General features: G+C 43.7%; 1 protein-coding gene across 6 annotated transcripts in view; it reads left to right on the top strand.

Annotated features, from left to right (window-relative positions):
* Positions 1–20,011, top strand: part of Micu1 (mitochondrial calcium uptake 1) — a 162,605-nt gene that overhangs the window by 141,011 nt on the left and 1,583 nt on the right. For all 6 annotated transcript variants that reach the window (XM_060369507.1, XM_060369505.1, XM_060369509.1 and 3 more), the window contains one exon: positions 19,423–19,512. In XM_060369507.1, the coding sequence (XP_060225490.1) occupies positions 19,423–19,512 (90 nt within the window). The remainder of the gene's footprint in view (positions 1–19,422; positions 19,513–20,011) is intronic.

The raw sequence follows: 20,011 nt of genomic DNA, 5'->3' as shown, positions 1-20,011 counted from the left end.
AGCTAAACATTGATAGAGACTTAAATTCACATTGCCTTAATCCCCAAGTCTACATATTTTCCCCCCATCATCTTGCCTCTCAGTATATGTCAAGATGCAGTTAGGGTCTACAACCTTTGCTAATTTATAACCTAGAGCACAGTGCAGGTACACTGTTGGGAGCTGTGCTTCGCAGCAGCCTCCAGAAGACAAGCTCTCGGCTATTTCTCCCTAGTTGCCTTGGCTGGGCAAACATAGTGGGGGCAAGGGTATTACTAGGTCTTATTCTCCAATCCAGACCAGCCTCACATTCATGACAGTTCTTGTGCCTGAGCCTTCCAAATAAGTCAGCCACCTTTAGGGTAAGAATTAAGCCTTTCTGCTGTGGCTTTTGGGAAGTGGTGTCCTTCTCCCAAGCCTGGAGTTTGGCTCCCCCTCTAGGTCCCCTGTTCAGGAGCAGGCACCCCTACTCTCCCATCTTTAGTGCTCACCTCACATTGGTAGAGTCATAGAGTAGTCTAATCTAGCTTCATCTCTCATGGAGGAATACCTTAATTGACACATCTATGTTCCTCATCACAACCAAAGCATAAAGCCTACAGTTGTGTCCCAGAAAAAGTTGGTAGCCCCTGGGAGAGCTGGCAGATTACAACCAAAAGCACATACATGCTAAGCTAATACTGTCAACATCTAACACAGGCCACAGAAGTGGGTTTAATTCAGAGTCTCACATAGCACAGGCTGACCTCAAACATGTTTTGTAGCCAAGAAGAATGAGCTTGAATTTCTGATCTTTCCTGGACCGGCCAACCGCTGGGGTTACGTGTGTGTGCCACCACACCTAGTTTTATGCAGTGTGGGGGATAGAACTCATGGTTCCCTGTGTGCTAGGTAAGCACTCTATCAACTGAGCCACATCCCAGCCCACACACAGATTCCCTCATTCCCTGTGATCTAAGTGGTCTGCACCACCACTCACTGGCATGGCACCTCATTGCATTTGTGGGTGCTGCTCTGACATCTAACATGCTGAAAGATAAATGTATCTAGTAAATCATGCTAAGCATAAACTCTGCTTGCTGCTCAAACCTGACACTGAGTGTTTGCTCCTCATTAGTGGAAATAGGGACTTAGCTCAGTAGTTAGCATTTCACTAGTTCCTGGGTTTAGTTCCCATCATCACTGACCTTCTAGTAATGTTGAACAAGTCATCTAAGTTCTTAAAACCTTAGGCTTCTGGTCTTGGAATGGTGATGTTACAGAGCTTTGTTCCAGGGTTCTTAGTAAATGGCAAGAGATGATGCTTCATGGGCATGCTAGACTCAGTTATATCTTCACCTGTCCCTGTGCTCATCCTCACATTTATCAAGGGGCCAGTGACCAGAAAGAACCCACCCTACTGTGGCAGCTCCATAAAGATACTAGTCCTTAAAGAAATGCCACTGGAGACAGGAGAGATGGCTCAGTTTTTAAAAGAAATGCCACTGGTAAACCACCACCAACATAGAAGAAACCCAGAATTTGGTCCTCAACACCACAAAAATGAAAATAACTTTTAAAAATCTTAAAAGACCATCTTAGAATCAGATGTAGCCTGGTTTTTTGTTTGAGGAAATAATTACTTTATAGTTACTTTTTAAAATTTTTGTTCGTTTTGGTTTTATGGGTGTTTTGCTTGTGTGTGTGTCTGTGCACCATGTGCATGCAGTACCCAGAGAGGCCAGAAGGGGGTGTTACAGATGATTGTGAGCTGTGGGTGCTGGGAGGCAAACCCTGGTAATCTAGAAGAGCAACAACTGTTTTGTTGTTGTTGTTTTAGATGTATTCATTTATCATGTATACAGTGTTCTATCTGCATATACACCTGCATGCCAGAAGAGGGCACCAGATCTCTTTATAGATGGTTGTGAGCCACCATGTGGTTGCTGGGAACTGAACTCAGGACCTCTGGAAGAGCAGCCAGTGCTCTTAACTTTTGAGCCATCTCTCTAGGCTGCCATAGTTAACTTTTTACATTATTATTAGCCTAGATGTTCTAAAATTGTAATTATTAAGTACAGAAGCTTTTTCTCAGTTTCATCATTATACAAACATTTCACACTTCTTTATGACCTGGCCAAGGCCTAGTCAAGTCCTTGCACACACTAGATGTTCAGTTACAATAGATGTAACAGATGCAAGAATTTATTCTGGATGTGGGCAGGCCCTAGAGAGACAGTAGAATGTTCCAGGGCATGTCCTGCTATGACAGCAGTCTGACAAGAGCAGCTGAAGGAAAGATTATTTCAACTTACAGTTCAAAGGTGCAGCTCACCATGGCGGGGCATTGTGTGACAGCAGGTAAAGCAGCTGCTCCAATCAAGCCTGCAAGAGAGCAGTCATGGCTGTGATATGGCCATACTAGTTACTTTCTCTTTGCTGTAACAAAATATCTGACAATAGCAACTTAAGGAAATAAGGGATCATGGGGGGGGAGTCGTTTATTTTCAGCTCAAAGTTTGAGGACACAGTGCATCACAATGGGGTCTCCACCTATGGCTGTGGGAGGGGGTCACATGGTGTCCACCATCAAAAAGCAGGAAGAGATGAGCAAGCTGCTCAATCACTTCCTCCTTCTAATGGCTTATTCTGGCCCAACCTATTGAATGATGGCACTCATGTTCAGAACAGGTCTTGTCCTCAGTTAAACCTTCTCACAGACACAGAGCTGTGTGTCCTAGCTGATTGTAAATCCAGTGGGGATGACAGTGAAGACTAACCATCGTGTTATAGCCCAGAGCTGTATGTGAATCCATGTGAAAACAGACTAACTTCTAATTATTGGGTACATTTAAAGTCAAAGGAAAGCTGTTGGATTCCCAAAAGAAAAAGTGGCAGCTTTTATTTTCTTGTTAGAAAATTTAAAACTTAATTAGACCTTGGCTAGTGCCTCTACTAATCTCATTTCAGCAGCTTGGTTCTATGATTGCATAAAAGAATAAAACACCTAAAAATTGAGGGCAGCCATATATAAAGTGTGATTTGAGGAGCCTGCAACATTCCCAGTCATAAATACTGTACCCACGGGCCAGCTCTGCTTGCTTCCTACTTCTGAGTAATAAAGGAGAGGCAGCAGGATTAGTAGCTAGTGGTTGAGGCAGTCGAGAGGCTGGGCACAGCCTTCTGGGGCCTCTGCTCAGATCTTTTGTGTTGTTTTGCTTTGTTTCTTAGATTTAATTTTATTTAACATTATTTGAGTATTTTGCTTCCATGTATGTCCTGTATGAATGTCTGCTCACCACATGCATGCCTGGTGCACATAGAGGTCAGAAGAGGCTGTGAATTCCCTAGAACTAGTTACAGACAGTTGTGATCTGTGTTCTGCTGTGTGGGTTTCTGGGATTCGAACCTGGGTCCTAAAACTGGATCCTCTGGAAGAATAGCCAGTACTCTCAACCACCGAGCCCTCTGCTCAGATCTTAACAGAGCTTGTAATCAAAGTTCTTAGTTGTTGCCAAATTCAGTTCATTTCCATTGTGGGACTGAATCCTTTTTTTCCTCCTGGCTGTTGATTCTTCATGGGCCATAGCAAGTCTTGCCGTGCACCTACACATAGCAAGGCCATTCCCTTCCTATGAAGTTGCTTTGGTAGATTCTTAAAGAAAGTGGTCAGCTCATGAGAGTGACTGTTTCTAAATAGTTACTGTCATCACCATTACCATGTAAAGTAACAGGAATGCTGTCGTATTCAAAGGCCTGCCTATACTTACAAGATGGGAATGTTGGGACCACCTCAGTGTTTTGGGTGCCATACCAACCAACGATTGCAGAAATTCCTCCCCCAGCCCCATTTAGTTTCATTCTTTTTCTTTAAATTATGGGGCGGGAAGACATAAGGTATGTGCCTGTGAGTAGGTGCCCAAAGAGGTCTGCTAAAATCTGTACATCTAAAGAAACCAATCAAGAGGGAGGACTCTGGCTAAAATGCTCAATCCCCATCCAGAAAAGCAAAGAGGATGGACATCAGAAGAAGAAGAAAACAGGAAACAAGTTAGGAACCTGCCACAGAGGGCCTCTGAAAGGCTCTGCCCTGAGACTTATGGCCAACTGTTGGGCAGAATGCATGGAATCTTATGAAGGAAGTGAGAAATAGTAAGATCTGGAGAGGAGAGGAACTCTACAAGGAGAGCAACAGAACCAGAAAATTTGAACACAGGGGTCTTTCCAGAGACTCATACTCCAACCAAGTACCATGCATGGAGATAACCTAGAACCCCTGCACAGATGTAGCCCATGGCAGTTTAGTGTCCAAGTAGGTTCCATAGTAATGGGAAGAGGGACTGCCTCTGACATAAACTGATTGGCCTGCTCTTTGATCACCTCCCCCTGTAGGGGGAGCAGCCTTACCAGGCCACAGAAGATGACAATGCAGCCACTTCTGATGAGATTTGATAGACTAAGATCAGAAGGAAGGAGAGGGGGACCTCCCCTATCAGTGGACTTGGGGATGGGCATGTGTGAAGAAGGGGAAAGGAAGGTGGGGTTATGAGGGGAGGAGGGAGGGGTTTATGGGGGGATACAAAGTGAATAAAGTGTAACTAATAAAAGTTAATTTAAAATGCTAAATAAAAAAAAAAAAGAGGGCACTGGATCCCTTAGAATTGAACTTGTGTCCTCTGGAAGAACAGTACACATTAAAACTGCTGAGCCATCTCTACAGCCCCTAGTTTTTTCTTTCAAGGCTTTCTGAGATATGGACATTGTAACTGACTAAAGCTATTACATTATTAAAAAGGGAAAGAAAGCAACATGGCAGTCATAAAGTTTTAGGACTGGAAGGGAGCTTAGAAACCGTTTTGTTTAAACTCTTACTTTATAGCTCTTAACCTACAATAAAATCATTCGCTATGAAGGAGGATGACTTGCCTGAATCACAGCTAATATGGTACAAAATAGCAGAAACTGGGGTTCAGACCTCCACACCAGCATGCTCATTAGTAAATGGAAGTCACAAGGACTGGGGATATTAGAAAAGAGACTCCAGGATGGGCGGTGGTGACATACGACTTTAGTCCCAGCACTCAGAGGCAGAGACAGGTGAATCTCTGAGGCCAGCCTGGTCTGCAGAAAGAGTTCCAGAACAGCCAGGACTACACAGAGGAAACCCTGTCTTAAAAAAGAAAGAAAAAAGAAAAGAAAGAAACTCCAGGCTAGAGTTCCTCTTCCATAGGAAATTTCTAAAATACCATTTGCGAGGAAAAAACTGTGAACTCCTACTGGTGGTGCTGGAAGAAGTGGAAGCCCATCAGAGCTGGAGGGCAGATGTGTGACAGTTCTGCCAGACCTACTCTTCACCTCAACCCTCCAGCCCTCTTTGATGTGCTGTGGCCTCTACAGTCCACTTCCCCAAACATCTCATTGGGTTTTCCCTTCAGATTTGCCAGTGCAATAGGACAGATGTGTGGACTGTCACAGGGTCTTCCAGGGGACCTGGATTCCCAGCACCCATGTTGTAATTCACAACCATCTATAACTCCAGTTTGAAGGAAACTGACACCTTCTTCTGGTCTCGTTAGGCACCAGGCAAGCACATAGTGCACACACATGCAGGCAAAACACCCATACATGTATAATAATACAATATTTTAAATTAAAAGAAAAGAAGTTCATCACTTTCACATGACAACAGAAAGAGAAGCGAATTCAAAGCAAGGATCTCCCAGATGACCTAGATGGATCATGGAGGTAGGAATGTCACAGACATGCATGGGGAAGTGAGTATGAACTTATAAGAGCTTCTGTTGATGAATTCTGGCAGTGTGTGGAAGGCAGTCCCCTGCACTCAATTCATCATTGTATCCTATAAAAGCACATTATTATGTGGCGGGGAATGTTGGCCAGGATTCTACTGTCTATGACAAAGTCATCAATTTTTAAAGTAAAAGTATTCACAGTGTAAGCAGGGAAGCTCAAAATCCAAAACAAATGTTTGTTTTAGGAGGCATTTCCCATGCAAAGACCTGGTTTATTGTCCCAAATTTAAAGTCCCTTAGCATTCTGGAGCATGATTCGGCCTTAACTACATGACCGTGCATGTATGATGGTTTTGCAAGATGCGATAGGAGAGATGCCGTAGGGATGGAACAGGAATGCAGATGGCCAGCATTCAAAGAGGTGAGGGCTAAGTCAGCTGACATCAGAGTCCACTGAGGAACAGACCTGAAAAGAAGGGGGACAAGAAGCGTGGGTCAATAAGAAGACACAGCAGATGAAGGGAATATGCTGCTAAGCCTGATGACATGAGTTCAATCCCCAGGACCCACATGGGAGAAAGAGAGAATCAATTCCTGCAGGTTGTCCTTCAACCTCTGTAATAAACTAAGGCATGCACACACACATACACACAATAGCTAAATGTTTGTTTTTTTTTTTTTTAATGTTTTAGGGGGCTGGAGAGATGGCTTAGTGTTTAAGAACATTGACTGCTCTTTCAGAGGACCCAGGTTTAATCTCTAGCACCCACATGGCAACTCACAACTGTTTATAACTCCTGTTCCAGGGGATCTGACACCCACACAGACATACATGCAGGCAAAACACGAATGTACATAAAATAAAAATAAATGAATTATTTTTTCAAATGTTTTAGGGGCTGGAGAGATGGCTCAGTGACTAAGAGTACTTAGAGATCTTGCTGGGTTTGAATCCCAGAGTCCAAATACAGAGGCTCACCATTACCTGTAACTCCAGCTCCAAAGGGATCTGATGCCTTGGGCCTTTGAAGGCATGTGCACTCCTGCACACACACACACACACACACACACACACACATACATTTATGGAGATTAGGCGCTATCACTGCTTCCTGGAGACTTCAAGGTTTACTACCATGAGCAGTCTATGAAGTTAAGGGCATTTGCACACAGTGAGTTATAATGTGTCTGTTCAGCTGTTGGAGCTGGACCTCACTGAAACAGGAATCAGTCTTTCAGGGATACAATTTTAAGAAGGAGCCTTCTGCAGATAGAATAAGGGAGGAACTCATTCAGCAAATCACAGCCATCTTGTCAGTGGAATGCTCACTCTACAACCATTACAGGATGCTGTTTGCCTTCTGGGATGGAATTATTTCTCAGTCATGGTGCTGAGTGAGCCAAGCACAGTACCTTTTGCTATGTTGCCCTTTCATGGAAAGGGGGAAAGAGGAAGAGCAAATCTTTTATGCACATATGTCTAAGAGAGGTGCTTCTGGTTGCCTCTCAGCATTAAAGAGATTCACAGAGCTGAGAGGGAGACTCCACTCCCCCACCATTTGAATTCTAAAATAGATGAATGTATTACCTAATCGGAAATAACTTTCTAACCAGGCATAGTGGCTCACACCTCTAATCCCAGGACTCAGAAGGCTGAGGCAAACCAGGCCCAGCACTCAGCCAGTGAGTTTCTGTGATTTCAAGGCCAGCCTAGTCTACAGAGCTAATTCCAGGACAGTCAAGACTACACAACACAGAGAAACTGTCTTGAAAAAGAGGAAAAAGAAGGTGGAGGAGGAGGCTGAGGCGAGAGGATCCAGGAATTTGAGGTTAGCCTGGCTAGATCTCTTCTCAGTGTGTGTTGGGGGTTAGAGGACTATGTTGGTCTCAGACTAAGACCACTTGAGTGGCCACTATTGAAATCCCACCTAGTATGTCTGCCCCCTCTGCACCGTAAGTCCCAGCTTCTGAGTCAGGCCTTTGTCCCCTCCTGTTTTCCACACTTCAGTCACACTGAGGTCTCCATCCCAGCCCTGCATCACCCTCGATCCCATACTGCCTCAGCACTCATTGAGAGTTCAGATACCTCCTCCTAAACATAGCATTAATTATGTTCCATGTGGGTTAGCACGCCAGTTACTCTCTCCTTAGCAGTGCATGTGCTGCCCCTTCTAAACTGGGACTGTCTTCTAGTGTGTCTGTCCTCTAGTGTATCTGTCCTCTAGTGTTTTAGCTAAACACATTGACTGCCTAATGGTGCTCCTTAGGAGCCAGGCAGGGTGGAACATTCCTATAGTCACAGGACTCGGAAGGCTCACAGGACTCGGAAGGCTAAGGTAGGCAGCTCATGGGCCCAGCAGTTTGAGACCACCCAACAACACATCTTTAAACAAACAAACAAACAAACAAAAAATTTTGCCATTTTTAGACAAGCTGCGATAGGATTTTCAGTGAAGCTAAACACAGTACTGGACAATGCAATAAACCTTACAACTTAGTAAGAGACAGTTTAAGCAAGGAGCCCATTGAGGCAGTTACCTGAACTGGGGTTGTTCTTGGTAGCACACTACTGTTAGGTAGTGGCCAGGACCAACTGTGCCCCCTCTAACAGGCAGGCAGCCCGATCACACTGAGATGTCAGCAGTCTGTGCTAAAAGTACCATGCAGAGCAAGGAGCTGTCCTCTTATTGCTAAGATGCTGCATTGGTCTGTGTTCTTTCCATTGTTAGCACTTCTAAAATGCTGTCCTTTCCCCACAGCTCACCCCAAAATTGTGTTGGAATGTGGGTATTACAGCTGCCAGAGTGCCTTGGAAGAAGTTACCAAAAAGAAAACCAAAAAGGGGCACATAATTCTCTCTGTAGAAGCAAGCCTTCCCAGGGCTGAAGCAGCATTCCCCTCCCCCCACTTAACCTTGGCAACCACAAGTCAGTTTTTTAATTTTATCCCCTGCAGTCTAGTAGGGCATGACTAATCACATAACAGAATAGCTTGGGACATCATCATAACCTGTGGGGTCACCTTTCCACACACTGTTGCAAGAGGAAGAGACAAGAAAGCAGCTCTAACTGGTCTCACACTGAAAGGCCACCATAGAGAACAGCATCTACCTGACCTGGGCCACCATTGTGACTTGTGCTTTCCATGAGGTTATTGTTTCATACACCTTTTCATTGTCCCTTCAGTTGTCAACATATTCCAAGGGCATGACTAGTGACCCTTACTCCACAGCAGTCAGGTTTGTGGTTTGGTTGAAACACTACCTCCTCCCAGTCCTGGCTGTCACTCATCCCTGACAAAAGCACTGAGGATGACCAAACTTGGCTTTTCTTTTATCTGAACTCTGTCTCTTTAGGATGACAGAGTTGGGAAGGAACTGGTACTGTCCATATAAAAGGTCAGGTGTGTATAGGGAAAGAGCAGGTATATGTAAGGATATTGCAAACCCAGCAGCCACTAGCTTTGTGACACTGGCAAGTCACTGGGTCTCTCATCACTTCTATCTCTGTCTCTTCTGGCTCCAAGAATCTCTGGCTCTATGTGGACATGTGAGTTTCATCACTCCCGAGCTCTCCTGCGTGGCCGTTGTGTGATTAGTTAAATGTTCTTGTTGTGTACTTGTGCATCTTTTGGATATATGCCTAAGAGTGGTATAGCTGGATCTTGAGGAAGCACTATTCCTAATTGTCTGAGAAAGCACCAGATTGATTTCCAAAGTGGTTGTACAAGTTTACATTCCCACCAGCAATGGAGGAGGGTTCCCCTTTCTCCACATCCTTTCCAGCATGCATTGTCACTTGAGTTTTTGATCTTAGCCAGTCTGATGGGTGTAAGGTGAAATCTCAGGGTCGTTTTGATATGCATTTTTTGATGACTAAGGACGTTGAACATTTCTTTAAATGTTTCTCTGCCATTCTATGTTCCTCTACAGAGAATTCTCTGTTTAGCTCCATACCCCATTTTTTAATTGGATTACTTGACTTCTTGCTTTTTAACTTCTTTAGTTCTTTATGTATTCTGGATATTAGACCTCTGTCAGGTATAGGGTTGGTGAAGATCCTTTCCCAGTCTTTAGGCTGTCGTTTTGTTCTGACAACAGTGTCCTTTGCTTTACAGAAGCTTTTCAATTTCATGAAGTCCCATTTATTGATTGTTGCTCTTAGAGCCTATGCTGTTGGTGTTCTATTCAGGAAGTTGTCTCCTGTGCCAATGAGTTCTAGGCTCTTCCCCCCTTTTTCTTCTAACCAGTTTAGTGTGTCTGGTTCTATGTTAAGGTCTTTGATCCACTTGGACTTTAGTTTTGCATAGGGTGATAAATATGGTTCTATTTGCATTTTTCTACATGTAGACATCCAGTTGGACTAGCACTATTTGTTGAAGATGCTGTCTTTCTTCCTTTGTATGGTTTTGGCTTCTTTGTCAAAAATCAAGTATCCGTAGGTGTGTGAGTTTATTTCTGGGTCTTCTATTTGATTCCATTGATCCACCATTCTGTTTACCATGCAGTTTTTATTACTATTGCTTTGTAGTACAGCTTGAGATCAGGGATGGAGATACCTGCCAGATGATTTGTTGTTGTACAGGATTGTTTTGGCAATTCTGGGTTGTTGTTGTTGTTGTTGTTGTTGTTTCCATATGAAGTTGAGAATTTTTTCCTTCAAGTTCTGTAAAGAATTGTGTTGGCATTTTGATGGGAATTGCCTTGAATCTATAGATTGCTTTTGGCAGGATGGCCATTTTTACTATGTTAATCCTACCGATCCATGAGCATGGGAGATCTTTCCATCTTCTGATATCTTTTTCAATTTCTTTCTTCAAAGACTTGAAGGTTTTTTTTTTGTTTTGTTTTGTTTTGTTTTCGAACAGGTCTTTCACTTGCTTGATTAGAGTCACACCAAGGTACTTTATTATTAGTGGCTATTGTGAAGGGTGTTGTTTCCCTAAATTTCTTTCTCAGTCCTTTTGTCTTTGGTATATAGAAGGGCTTCTGATTTTTTTGAGTTAATTTTTTATCCAGCCACTTTGCTGAAGATTTTTATCAGCTGAAGGAGTTCTCTGGTTGAATTTTTGTGGTGACTAATATATACTATCATATCATCTGCAAACAGTGATACTTTGACTTCTTCCTTTCTGATTTGTATCCCCTTGATCTCCTTTAGTTGTTTTATTGCTCTAGCTAGGACTTCAAGTATTATGTTGAAGAGATATGGAGAGAGTGGGCAGCCTTGCCTTGTCCCTGATTTCAGTGGGATTGATTTAAGTTTCTCTCCATTTAGTTTGATGTTGACTATAGGCTTGCTGTATATTGTCTTTACTATACTTAGGTGTGTGCCTTGTATCCCTGATATCTCCAAGACTTTAAACATGAATGGGTGTTGGATTTTGTCAAATGCTTTTTCAGTATCTAAGGAGATGATCATGTGGTTTTTCTCCTTCAGTTTGTTTATATGGTGGTTACATTGATGGATTTCCATGTATTGAACCACCCCTGTTTGCCTGGGATGAAGTCTACTTGGTCATGGTGGATGGTATCTTTATGTGTTCTTGGATTTGAAAGTATTTTATTGAGTATTTTTACATCAATGTTCATAAGAGAGATAGGTCTGAAGTTCTCTTTTTATATTGGGTCTTTGTGTGGTTTAGGTAGCATGGTGACTGTGGCTTCATAAAATGAGTTTGGTAATGTTCCTTCTGTTTCTATTTTGTAGAATAGTTTGAAGAGAAATGGAGTTAGCTCTTCTTTGAAGGTCTGGTAGAATTCTGGGCTGAAACCATCTGACCCTGGGTTTTTGTTTTGTTTTGTTTTGTTTTTTTGGGGGGGAAGGGAAACTTTTGATGACTGCTTCTATTTCCTTGGGGGATATAGGACTATCCATTCTATTTACCTGATCTTGATTTAATTTTGGTTAATGGAATCTATCAAGAAAATTGTCCATTTCATTTAGATTTTCAAATTCTGTGGCATATAGGCTTTCGAAATAATGATTGTTTGGAGTTCCTCAGTGTCTGTTGTTTATGTTCCCCTTTTCATTTCTGATTTTGTTGATTTGGATGGTATCTCTCTGTCTTTTAGTTAGTTTGGCTAAGGGTTTGTCTATCTTATTGATTTTCTCAAAGAACCAGCTCTTGGTTGCATTGATTCTTTGAATTGTTTTATTTGTTTCTAATTTATCGATTTCAGCCCTGGTTATGCCCAGTTTGTGAGACCCCCCCAAAGATTATCAGGAATCCGACTCCACTGTAAATACATGAGGGTTCATTGTACGTGTTTGAACATGGGTCACAAATTTCCTGTGGAAGCAGGAGAAGAATGTAGCCCCGAGATCTAGGAGAACAATGTTTTTAAAGGGAAAAACCCCAAGCTGGGGGGTTCCATGCCTTGGCATTAAAGGATTGGGTAAAAGTCATAGGGGCATGGTAACCCTTTAGCTGAAGCTTAACTACAATTGCTATTCTTCTGAACTACATCTAGAACGTTGGGGAGAATTTTTCTACCCGATTCTAATTGGCTGTTGCCAGGGGGATTATCTCTATTTTCTACCAAGTGTTTATTCTGTGATGTTTTCTGGAAGCTGTTGCTAAGAGAATTAACTCTGGTTTCTGCCAAGTCTATACTTTGTGGTTTTTCCTGGAACCTGAGTTCAGTTCTTGGTCACAGGTGTGCACAAGATGGCTTCTCATCTCAAAATAGAGTCACCTAAGCTCACTTAAGCTCTTCACCCTAAGTTTGATTATTTCCAGCCGTCTACTCCTCTTGGGTGTGTCTGCTTCCTTTTTTTCTAGGGCTTTCAGGTGAGTCATTAAGTTGCTTGTATGAGATGTTTCAAATTTCTTCTTGAAGGCATTTTGTGCTATGAATTTTCCTCTTAGCACTTTCATTGTGTCCCATCAGTTTGGGTATGTTGTGCCTTCATTTTCATTGGCTTCTAGGAAGTCTTTAATTTCTTTTGTTTCTTCCCTGACCCAGCTGTCATTGAGTAGCAAGTTGTTTGGTTTCCATGTGTGTGTAGGCTTTTTGCTATTTCTGTTTTTGTTGAGGTCCAGCTTTAGTCCATGGTGGTCAGATAGAATACAAGGGATTATTTCAATCTTCTTGTATCTGTTGAGGCTTGCTTTGTCTATAGTCTGTTTTGGAGACAGTTCCATGAGGTACTGAATTTGGTTGAAAAGTTCTGTAGACATCTATTAGGTCCATTTGATTTAGGACCTCTGAAAGTGCTTTTATTTCTCTATTTAGCTTCTGGCCAGATGATCTGTCCCTTGGTGAGAGTGGAGTGGTGAAGTGTCCCACTATTAAGGTGTTGGGATCGATGTGTGGTTTCAGGTTTAATAATGTTTCATTTACAAATGTAGGCACTCTTGTATTTGGGGCATAGGTGTTCAGAATTGTGATGTCCTGGTGGATTTTTCCTTTGATGAGAATGAAGTGCCCCTCCTCATCTTTTTTGATTAATTTTGGTTGCAAGTCTATTTTATTAGATATTAGGATAGCTACTCCAGCTTGTTTTCTGGGTCCATTTGCTTGAAAAACATTTTTCCAGCCCTTTACTCTGAGGTAGTGTTTATCTTTGTTGCAGAGGTGTGTTTCTTGGATGAAGTAGAATGTTGGATCCTGTTTCCACAACCATTCTGTTAGTCTGTGTCTTTTTATTGGAGAGTTGAGTCCATTGATGTTGGTAGATAATAGTGTCCAATGTATGTTAGTTTCTTTTATTGTGGAGTTGGTGGTGTTACTGTGTTTCATTGCCTGTTTTCTTTTAATTTTTTTGTTGTGAAGTTATCTATATCCTTTGTTTTCTTGGGTGTAGTTGTTTTCATTGGATTGGAGTTTTTTCTAGTATCTTCTGTAGGGCTGGGTTGCTTTGTAGATATTGTTTAAGTTTAGTTTTGTCATAGAATATTTTGTTTTCTCCATCTATGTTAATTGAGAGCTTTGCTTGAGTATAGTAGTCTGGGTTGGCATCTGTGGTCCCTTAAAGTCTGCCTGACATCTTCCCAGGCCCTTCTGACTTTCATAGTTTCTGTTCTTACACTAACCATCTGGTCATCCACTTATCCGTAATCTTCTCTGTTCCTGGAGTCTGTACTTAAGACTGGGTCTGTCTTTCTCTGGTGTCTGGAGTATTCTTCAGGAAGATGAGAGAGGTTCACTGGTTTGAAAGTGTGCGTTGGTGTTTCTGCTGTACCAATTTTGGAGTTTCAGATCCTTTGCCCCTCAGACACAGTGCATGCTGGTCACTGCCATCTTGGATTCCCCCCTCCCTGCCGCCGCCACCCAGGTACCAGATTGTTGAGTGGCAGAATTCTACTGATTCTACCCCAGCCCAATCTTAAGTGGACACCGGCCCCTGGGAAGATTAGTAGAAATGTCATCATTGGGAACCTAAGCCTTCGTTTTCCTGGAGCCTTCATTTCCACGTAGATATATTTCAGTTGAAAATCTGAAATCCCAGCCACCTCAGCAATATCCCATATCTGTGACCTGAAAAGATGTAGGGACCTAGCCTAGTGACACACGCCTTTAATCCCAGCACTCAGGAGGAATAGGCAGAAGGATCTCTGTGAGTTCTGGCTAGCCTGGTCTATAGAGCAAGTTTCTGGCCACTATGTAGCCAGGGTTACACAGTGAAACCCTAACTGGAAAAACAAATGAATAAAACTTAAAAGGTGTAGGATTTCTCCAGCAGCATGTAAGCAATCAGTTCTACCTGGACACCCAGTCTGATCTTTCTCCTTCATTTTGATGTGTCTCCCTGGAGCTAGTGTCAGGTCCCACTGGTTGAGGTCTCCATCCTCTAAGACTGACACTGGCCCTCAGACTCTAGTCACAGCCCCAGGTTGTCTTATCTGTGATTCTGCTCAGCCAGCCCCTAATGTGATTGGTTTATTTCAAAGGCTACAGATGCATGGGGAGAAATTGGGAAGGAACACAGAAGTTCTGTACCCTTCCAGGGTACACCATTACCAGAACCTCCAGGTGCCAGCAGTCTGGAAGTGCTCCAAGCCTTGTGCTCTGAGGATCTTAGGGTGCTTCATTACACAGCCATGACTGAGTGACTCATTGGCCATTTGTAACCAACTCAATGGGTTAGAGGGAAGAGCTAGAAAATCCCGACAAGACTTGGCTTTTCCTGTGATCATAGTCTGTCTGGAAACTACCTGTGCTATTGGCACCAGTCATTGCACGTGTAACACAGAAAGATACGCCTCCTTGGCAATTGCAAGGATAGTAGGACTTTTATGTCAAAAAAAAAACAAAAACAAAAACTTGAAAGACTGTATTATTGTCTCATCTGTGACAAATCCATCAAGAGAGACATAAGAGGCTGCGGAGATGGCCAATGAGTAATGTCACCTGCTGTGCAAGCACAAGGATTTGAATTTTAATTTGGTTGGGCATGGCCGGGTATATGCCTGCAGCCCTAGGACTGTGAGGCCAGAGACAGGGTTGCTGGGGTTTGCTGTCTACCAGCCAAGCTCCAGGCTCAGTGAGAGACTTTGCATCAAGAGAGTAAGAACAGAGCAGAAGGGCCAGCAGCATAGCACCATCCTCTGTGCCATCTCAAAAGACCAAGTATGTGTTTCAGAATCACAGTCACTGTTAGGATTTATTAAAAAAAAAAAATTGCCACACACTCAGCAGATCTAATAAGAAGAGATTTATTTGGGGGAAGGAAAAGGGAGAAGAGTTAGGGCCTGAGTGGGCCATGAGGGTAAAGAGAGAAAGTGTCAGAAAGAGACAGAGACAGTGGGAGAGCGTAGGAAAAGAGAAAGAACATGGTGCAGGGGGAGGGCTGAGAAAGAGAGAACAGAGAAGGGGAGAGAAACTGAGGCAGAGAGAGAAAATGGGTGGGAGTGGCAGATGGGTTATATCTGGAGCCCCTGGCCCAGGTGATGACATAGGATGCAGGTGGTGACCTAGCAGTTTTCAGGACCCCAAAGTCCCCTGGGGGCAGGCCAGTTGTATTGCTTGCACAGCACCATAATAGTCAGCAAATAGGGGAGGTCAAAATTGCAGGACCAACAACAGGTCTACACAGAAAAGTTGAGGTCAGGGAGGGTAGGTTAGGGGAGTTCTCTTCGCTGTGGTCTAACTACAGCTTAGCGATTCAGACCATGTGAATGAGCGGACTCTCAGGAGCATCTGTCAAGCCCTTGGTTTGTAATCTCCTGTTACTCCACTCATCCCAAAAGTTCCCGACTTGACAGCCCAGCAGCTTGTTGATCTGTTCTGTCCTGTTCTTATTCATACCCTGGGGGCCTCTCCAAACACCTTGTGCTGTGAAAAGGCTACCCCAGCCAGACTGTTCCCATCCCAGGAGGCAGTGACTTAGCAGCCCTGGTGGTACACAGGCCACCAGCGCCCCCTTCAGGTGGAATAGAGCACTCTCCCTGTCCTGTGAGGGGTGGCATTTGTAATGAATGTTCTTGCTACAGACTCCAGGAATTCCCATTCTACAAGCACTTAATACCAGCCTAATGAGCTTCTCAGTGGAAATTGCCAAGAGCTCTCACTGACATGCTTGGATATTGCTTATTGGTTTATTGGAGTAGAGTGCTGTCTGCACAGGGAGAAAGATGAATCTGAGAATAGAAAGAAGATTGGCCAGGCATTCTACCCTGAGAGAATGGGAGACTCGGGAGAGAACAGGAAGGCAGTTGTTAGAGCAGTTAAAACATGAGATTGATGTGATCTGCAGAAAATGGTATGGTCAGCAGAAAGTACACTCTAGCACACACACACAGTTCCTTCCTGGGACTCCTCTATAGCAGTGGAAGGAAGCTCAGAGGTTAGCAGTGTTTGAGAACACCCACTTCTCTCCACTCATTCTGTTCTGTCCGAGCAATCTCTCAAAGTCAGCTGCTTATGACCGTCCCCCTACAAAGCGTAAAGGGCAGCTTTTGTCATTGGAGCTCCCCTGGCAGTCTGTTCTCCCTGTGCCATCCTTGTCCTCCACAGAGTGGAGTTAGCAGCAGTTACTTCCTCCTGTGATACTCAGTTTATCAAGCTTGGTGCCCGAGCTTTGTCCATCTTCAGTACATGGCACATGAAAACTTACCACAGTTCATTATGCCTAAATATTTTTGTTCCAAAACCCATTGGTCTCTCCTTTACTATAAGTTGTAGGCTGGGAATGAGGGGATCTGAACAGTGGCAAAGACTGCAAGGAGAAACTGGCTCTTCCCACCTTCCTCAGCAGCCTTGTCCGAGTCAAGCTAGAGGCTTTGATTACCAAGACACAACCATACAAGAGCCTCAGCTATTTCCAGATACTTCACCTTATCAATACCCTCACACTCTAAAATAAACACCATGAACTCCTTGGTGTGCCAAGCAACCTCAACAGCCGCAGTGTGGCATCCTGATTTGAGTATGAGAACAGTTACTTAAGCCATCAAGCAGCTGTCAGGTTGGAATCCCAGGGGCTCCACAGTTCTGCCTCAGAGACAGTGTGCTGACTATATGTATGGAGGCAACAGATGCAAAGTGAGAAAAGACACACAGAAGCAAATGACAAGACAAACTGGCAAGAGGAGCTGATGTTAAAGAATGAACTAGCAGAGGCACACTGATGCCACTGCTGGTCCACAGCGCTTCTGTGGCGTCCAAGCTAACGGTTGCACAAGCTAGTCCATAAACAGAACTCACTCCTTTTTCTCTTATATTTATTTTATGCATATGAATGCTTTACCTGCAAATGTGTGTGTATGCCATGTGTGTGTCTGGTGCCGGAGAAAGTCAGAAGAGGACTTCAGATCCCCTGGGACTAGAGTTATGATGGTTGTGAACCATCATGTGGGTGCTGAGACTCAAACCCCGGGGCCTCTGTAAGAGCACTAAGTGCTCTAACCACTGAGATATCTCCCTAGCTCCTTTTCCTTCCTGTACATTTTTCTTCACTTTGGGGATGATCTATAGGCAGTAACATAATTTATAGGCATAGGTATAAATATATCCTCAATGCCAGGCGTGAGGATAAATGAGAGACAAGACAGCGGAAGTTGCCTAGTTCTTCCAGGCTTGTCTTTCACAGAAAACCAATTCCACATCATTGCTAGTATTTCATACTGAATGTCAGGGGAAGAAAATGCTAAGAGAGGAGAGCTTTTCTACTGAGGCCAGAGAAAAATTAAAATAAATAAAAGCTATGTGGCGGTCTAGTGAGACAGGGTACCCTGCTTTTCCAGGAGTACAGGTAAAAGAAGTGGCTGGAGCAGATCCTGGGGAAGGAGGTGGCTAAAGCAGCAGATTGCACCTTGCAGAGCCCAGACTGTGGCGGGGACACCACTAAGGCACTCAAGCCTTCTGTCAAGTGCCCCCACTCCTCCTGCCACCTGATTGCTTCCTTGATATTCACCACCCTGCTGCAGTAACAAGGAAAGCACTGAGACCTCAGCTATTGGTTTTGTTTTGAAGGAAGTGTTCTGATAGAAATGTATTAATGAAGTTGCCTGGTGCTGGCAAGATGGTAAAGTGCCTGCTGTACAAGCCTGAGTTCAGATCCCGGAACCTAAGTTCTGATCCCATTTAAAGTAGGATACGTGGGGCATGGTGGCATACATCTTTAACCTCAGTTCTCAGGAGGCAAGCAGATCTCTGTGAGTTTGAGGTTAGCCTGGTCTACATAGCAAGTTGCAGGTCAGCCTGGTCTCTCCATAGCAAGTTCCGACCAGCCAGGGCTACACAGTGACTGTTACAAAAAATTAGAAAAAAATAAAAATAAAAAACAAGACATAGCAGTGCCCATCTGTAACTTTAGCATAGGGGATAGAAGCGGGATCCCAGAAGCTTACTGGCAGTGAGGCCGGCCTAGTCAGTGAGCTCCAGGTTCAGAGAGAGGGCTTGACTCAAAAATTAGGGTGGTGAGCAATGACTTCTGGCCTTCCACATGTAAATAGAAAAATCTATGCCCATTAAACTCTAATACCCCAAACTGTATAGGTCATCTACTTTCTGTCTCTATGCATTTCATACCAGACATTCCTTTTTATTTTTATTTTTTGAGACTGTCCTTGCATAGCTTCATTAGCCTTGAATTCTTGTTTCCTCTGCCTCAGCTCCTGAGGGCTGGGATTATGTGCCATTATGCTCTACTCAGTGTCAGGCGTCCTTCATTTACTTCATGCCTCTTAATGGATAGCAGCAATAGAGAAGAACAGACCCTGAAGACCAGGTGGTGGCAGCACATGCCTTTAATCCCAGCAGGTGGATCTCTGTGAGTTCTGAGGCCAGCCTGGAAAAAAGTGAATCTAGGACAGATAGACAGGGCTACACAGAGAAACCCTGTCTCAAAAAAAATAAAAAACAAACAAAAATAGAAAAGACTATGAGGTATAAGGAGAGGGAATCATAGATTAAAAATTAAAATCTAGTTTTCTTTCTTCCTTTGGTTTTTTTGTTGTTGTTGTTGTTGTTTTGTTTTGTTTTTTTAAATCCTTCATTGTTGGCCTGGTGCAGGCCTGGTGCTTTATCACTGACTGCATGCACAGCCCCTTTTGATTGTTGGAGACTGTCTCAGTCCCCCCACTGTGGCCTTGAACTGTGATTTTAGCTTTTTTTCTCACCATGTGGCCCCTGCTGCCCTTGAGTTTTTTATTCTTCTCCCTCACTGAAGTGTGCCATTTCCTGTACAGTTTTGAGTGGTTTATGTCCCATTCAGAGAAAGGAGACTGGAGGTCGCAACACTGATCCTGCATTTCCTTCTTTCAGTGACCATGCAGCAAGTGGCCAGGACGGTGGCGAAAGTAGAACTCTCAGATCATGTGTGTGACGTGGTGTTTGCACTCTTTGACTGTGATGGTGAGTGGGGTCCTGTGGAGCATAGAGGGAACGGTGGGCCTCCCTGTATTTCTAGACCCTATTTATAGTGGGGTGGTTGTTTTGGTTTGGGTTGGGTTTTTTAAAGACAGGTTTTCTCTGTGTAGCTTTGGCTGCCCTGGGCTCTCTTTGTAGACCAGGCTAGCCTCAAACTCACAGGGATCCACCTGCCTCTGCCTCCCCGAGTGCTGAGATTACAGGAGTGCTGTACCACACCTGGGGTTATAGTGAGGCAGTTTTACATGGTGACATCCACCAGCAGCCTGGCCCTCAAAAGATTGTAAACTTGAGTTACCACCCTGGGCCCCAGTTTGTGTTTTCCACTTCCATTTGTGTGTGTGTGCGTATGTGTGTTTTAATTGTGTTTTGTTGAGTTGGTAGGTGTCACTATGTAATCCTACAACTCACTATATAGACCAGGCTGGTCTCAAACTCATAGTGATCCATCTGCTTCTGCCTCCCTCCCGAGTGCTGGCATTAA

This window comes from Meriones unguiculatus, chromosome 16 (genome assembly GCF_030254825.1).
Source record: "Meriones unguiculatus strain TT.TT164.6M chromosome 16, Bangor_MerUng_6.1, whole genome shotgun sequence".
Classification (NCBI taxonomy): Eukaryota; Metazoa; Chordata; class Mammalia; order Rodentia; family Muridae; genus Meriones; species Meriones unguiculatus.
Note: the sequence above shows the minus strand (reverse complement) of the source record. Positions and strands in the feature narration are given on the sequence as shown.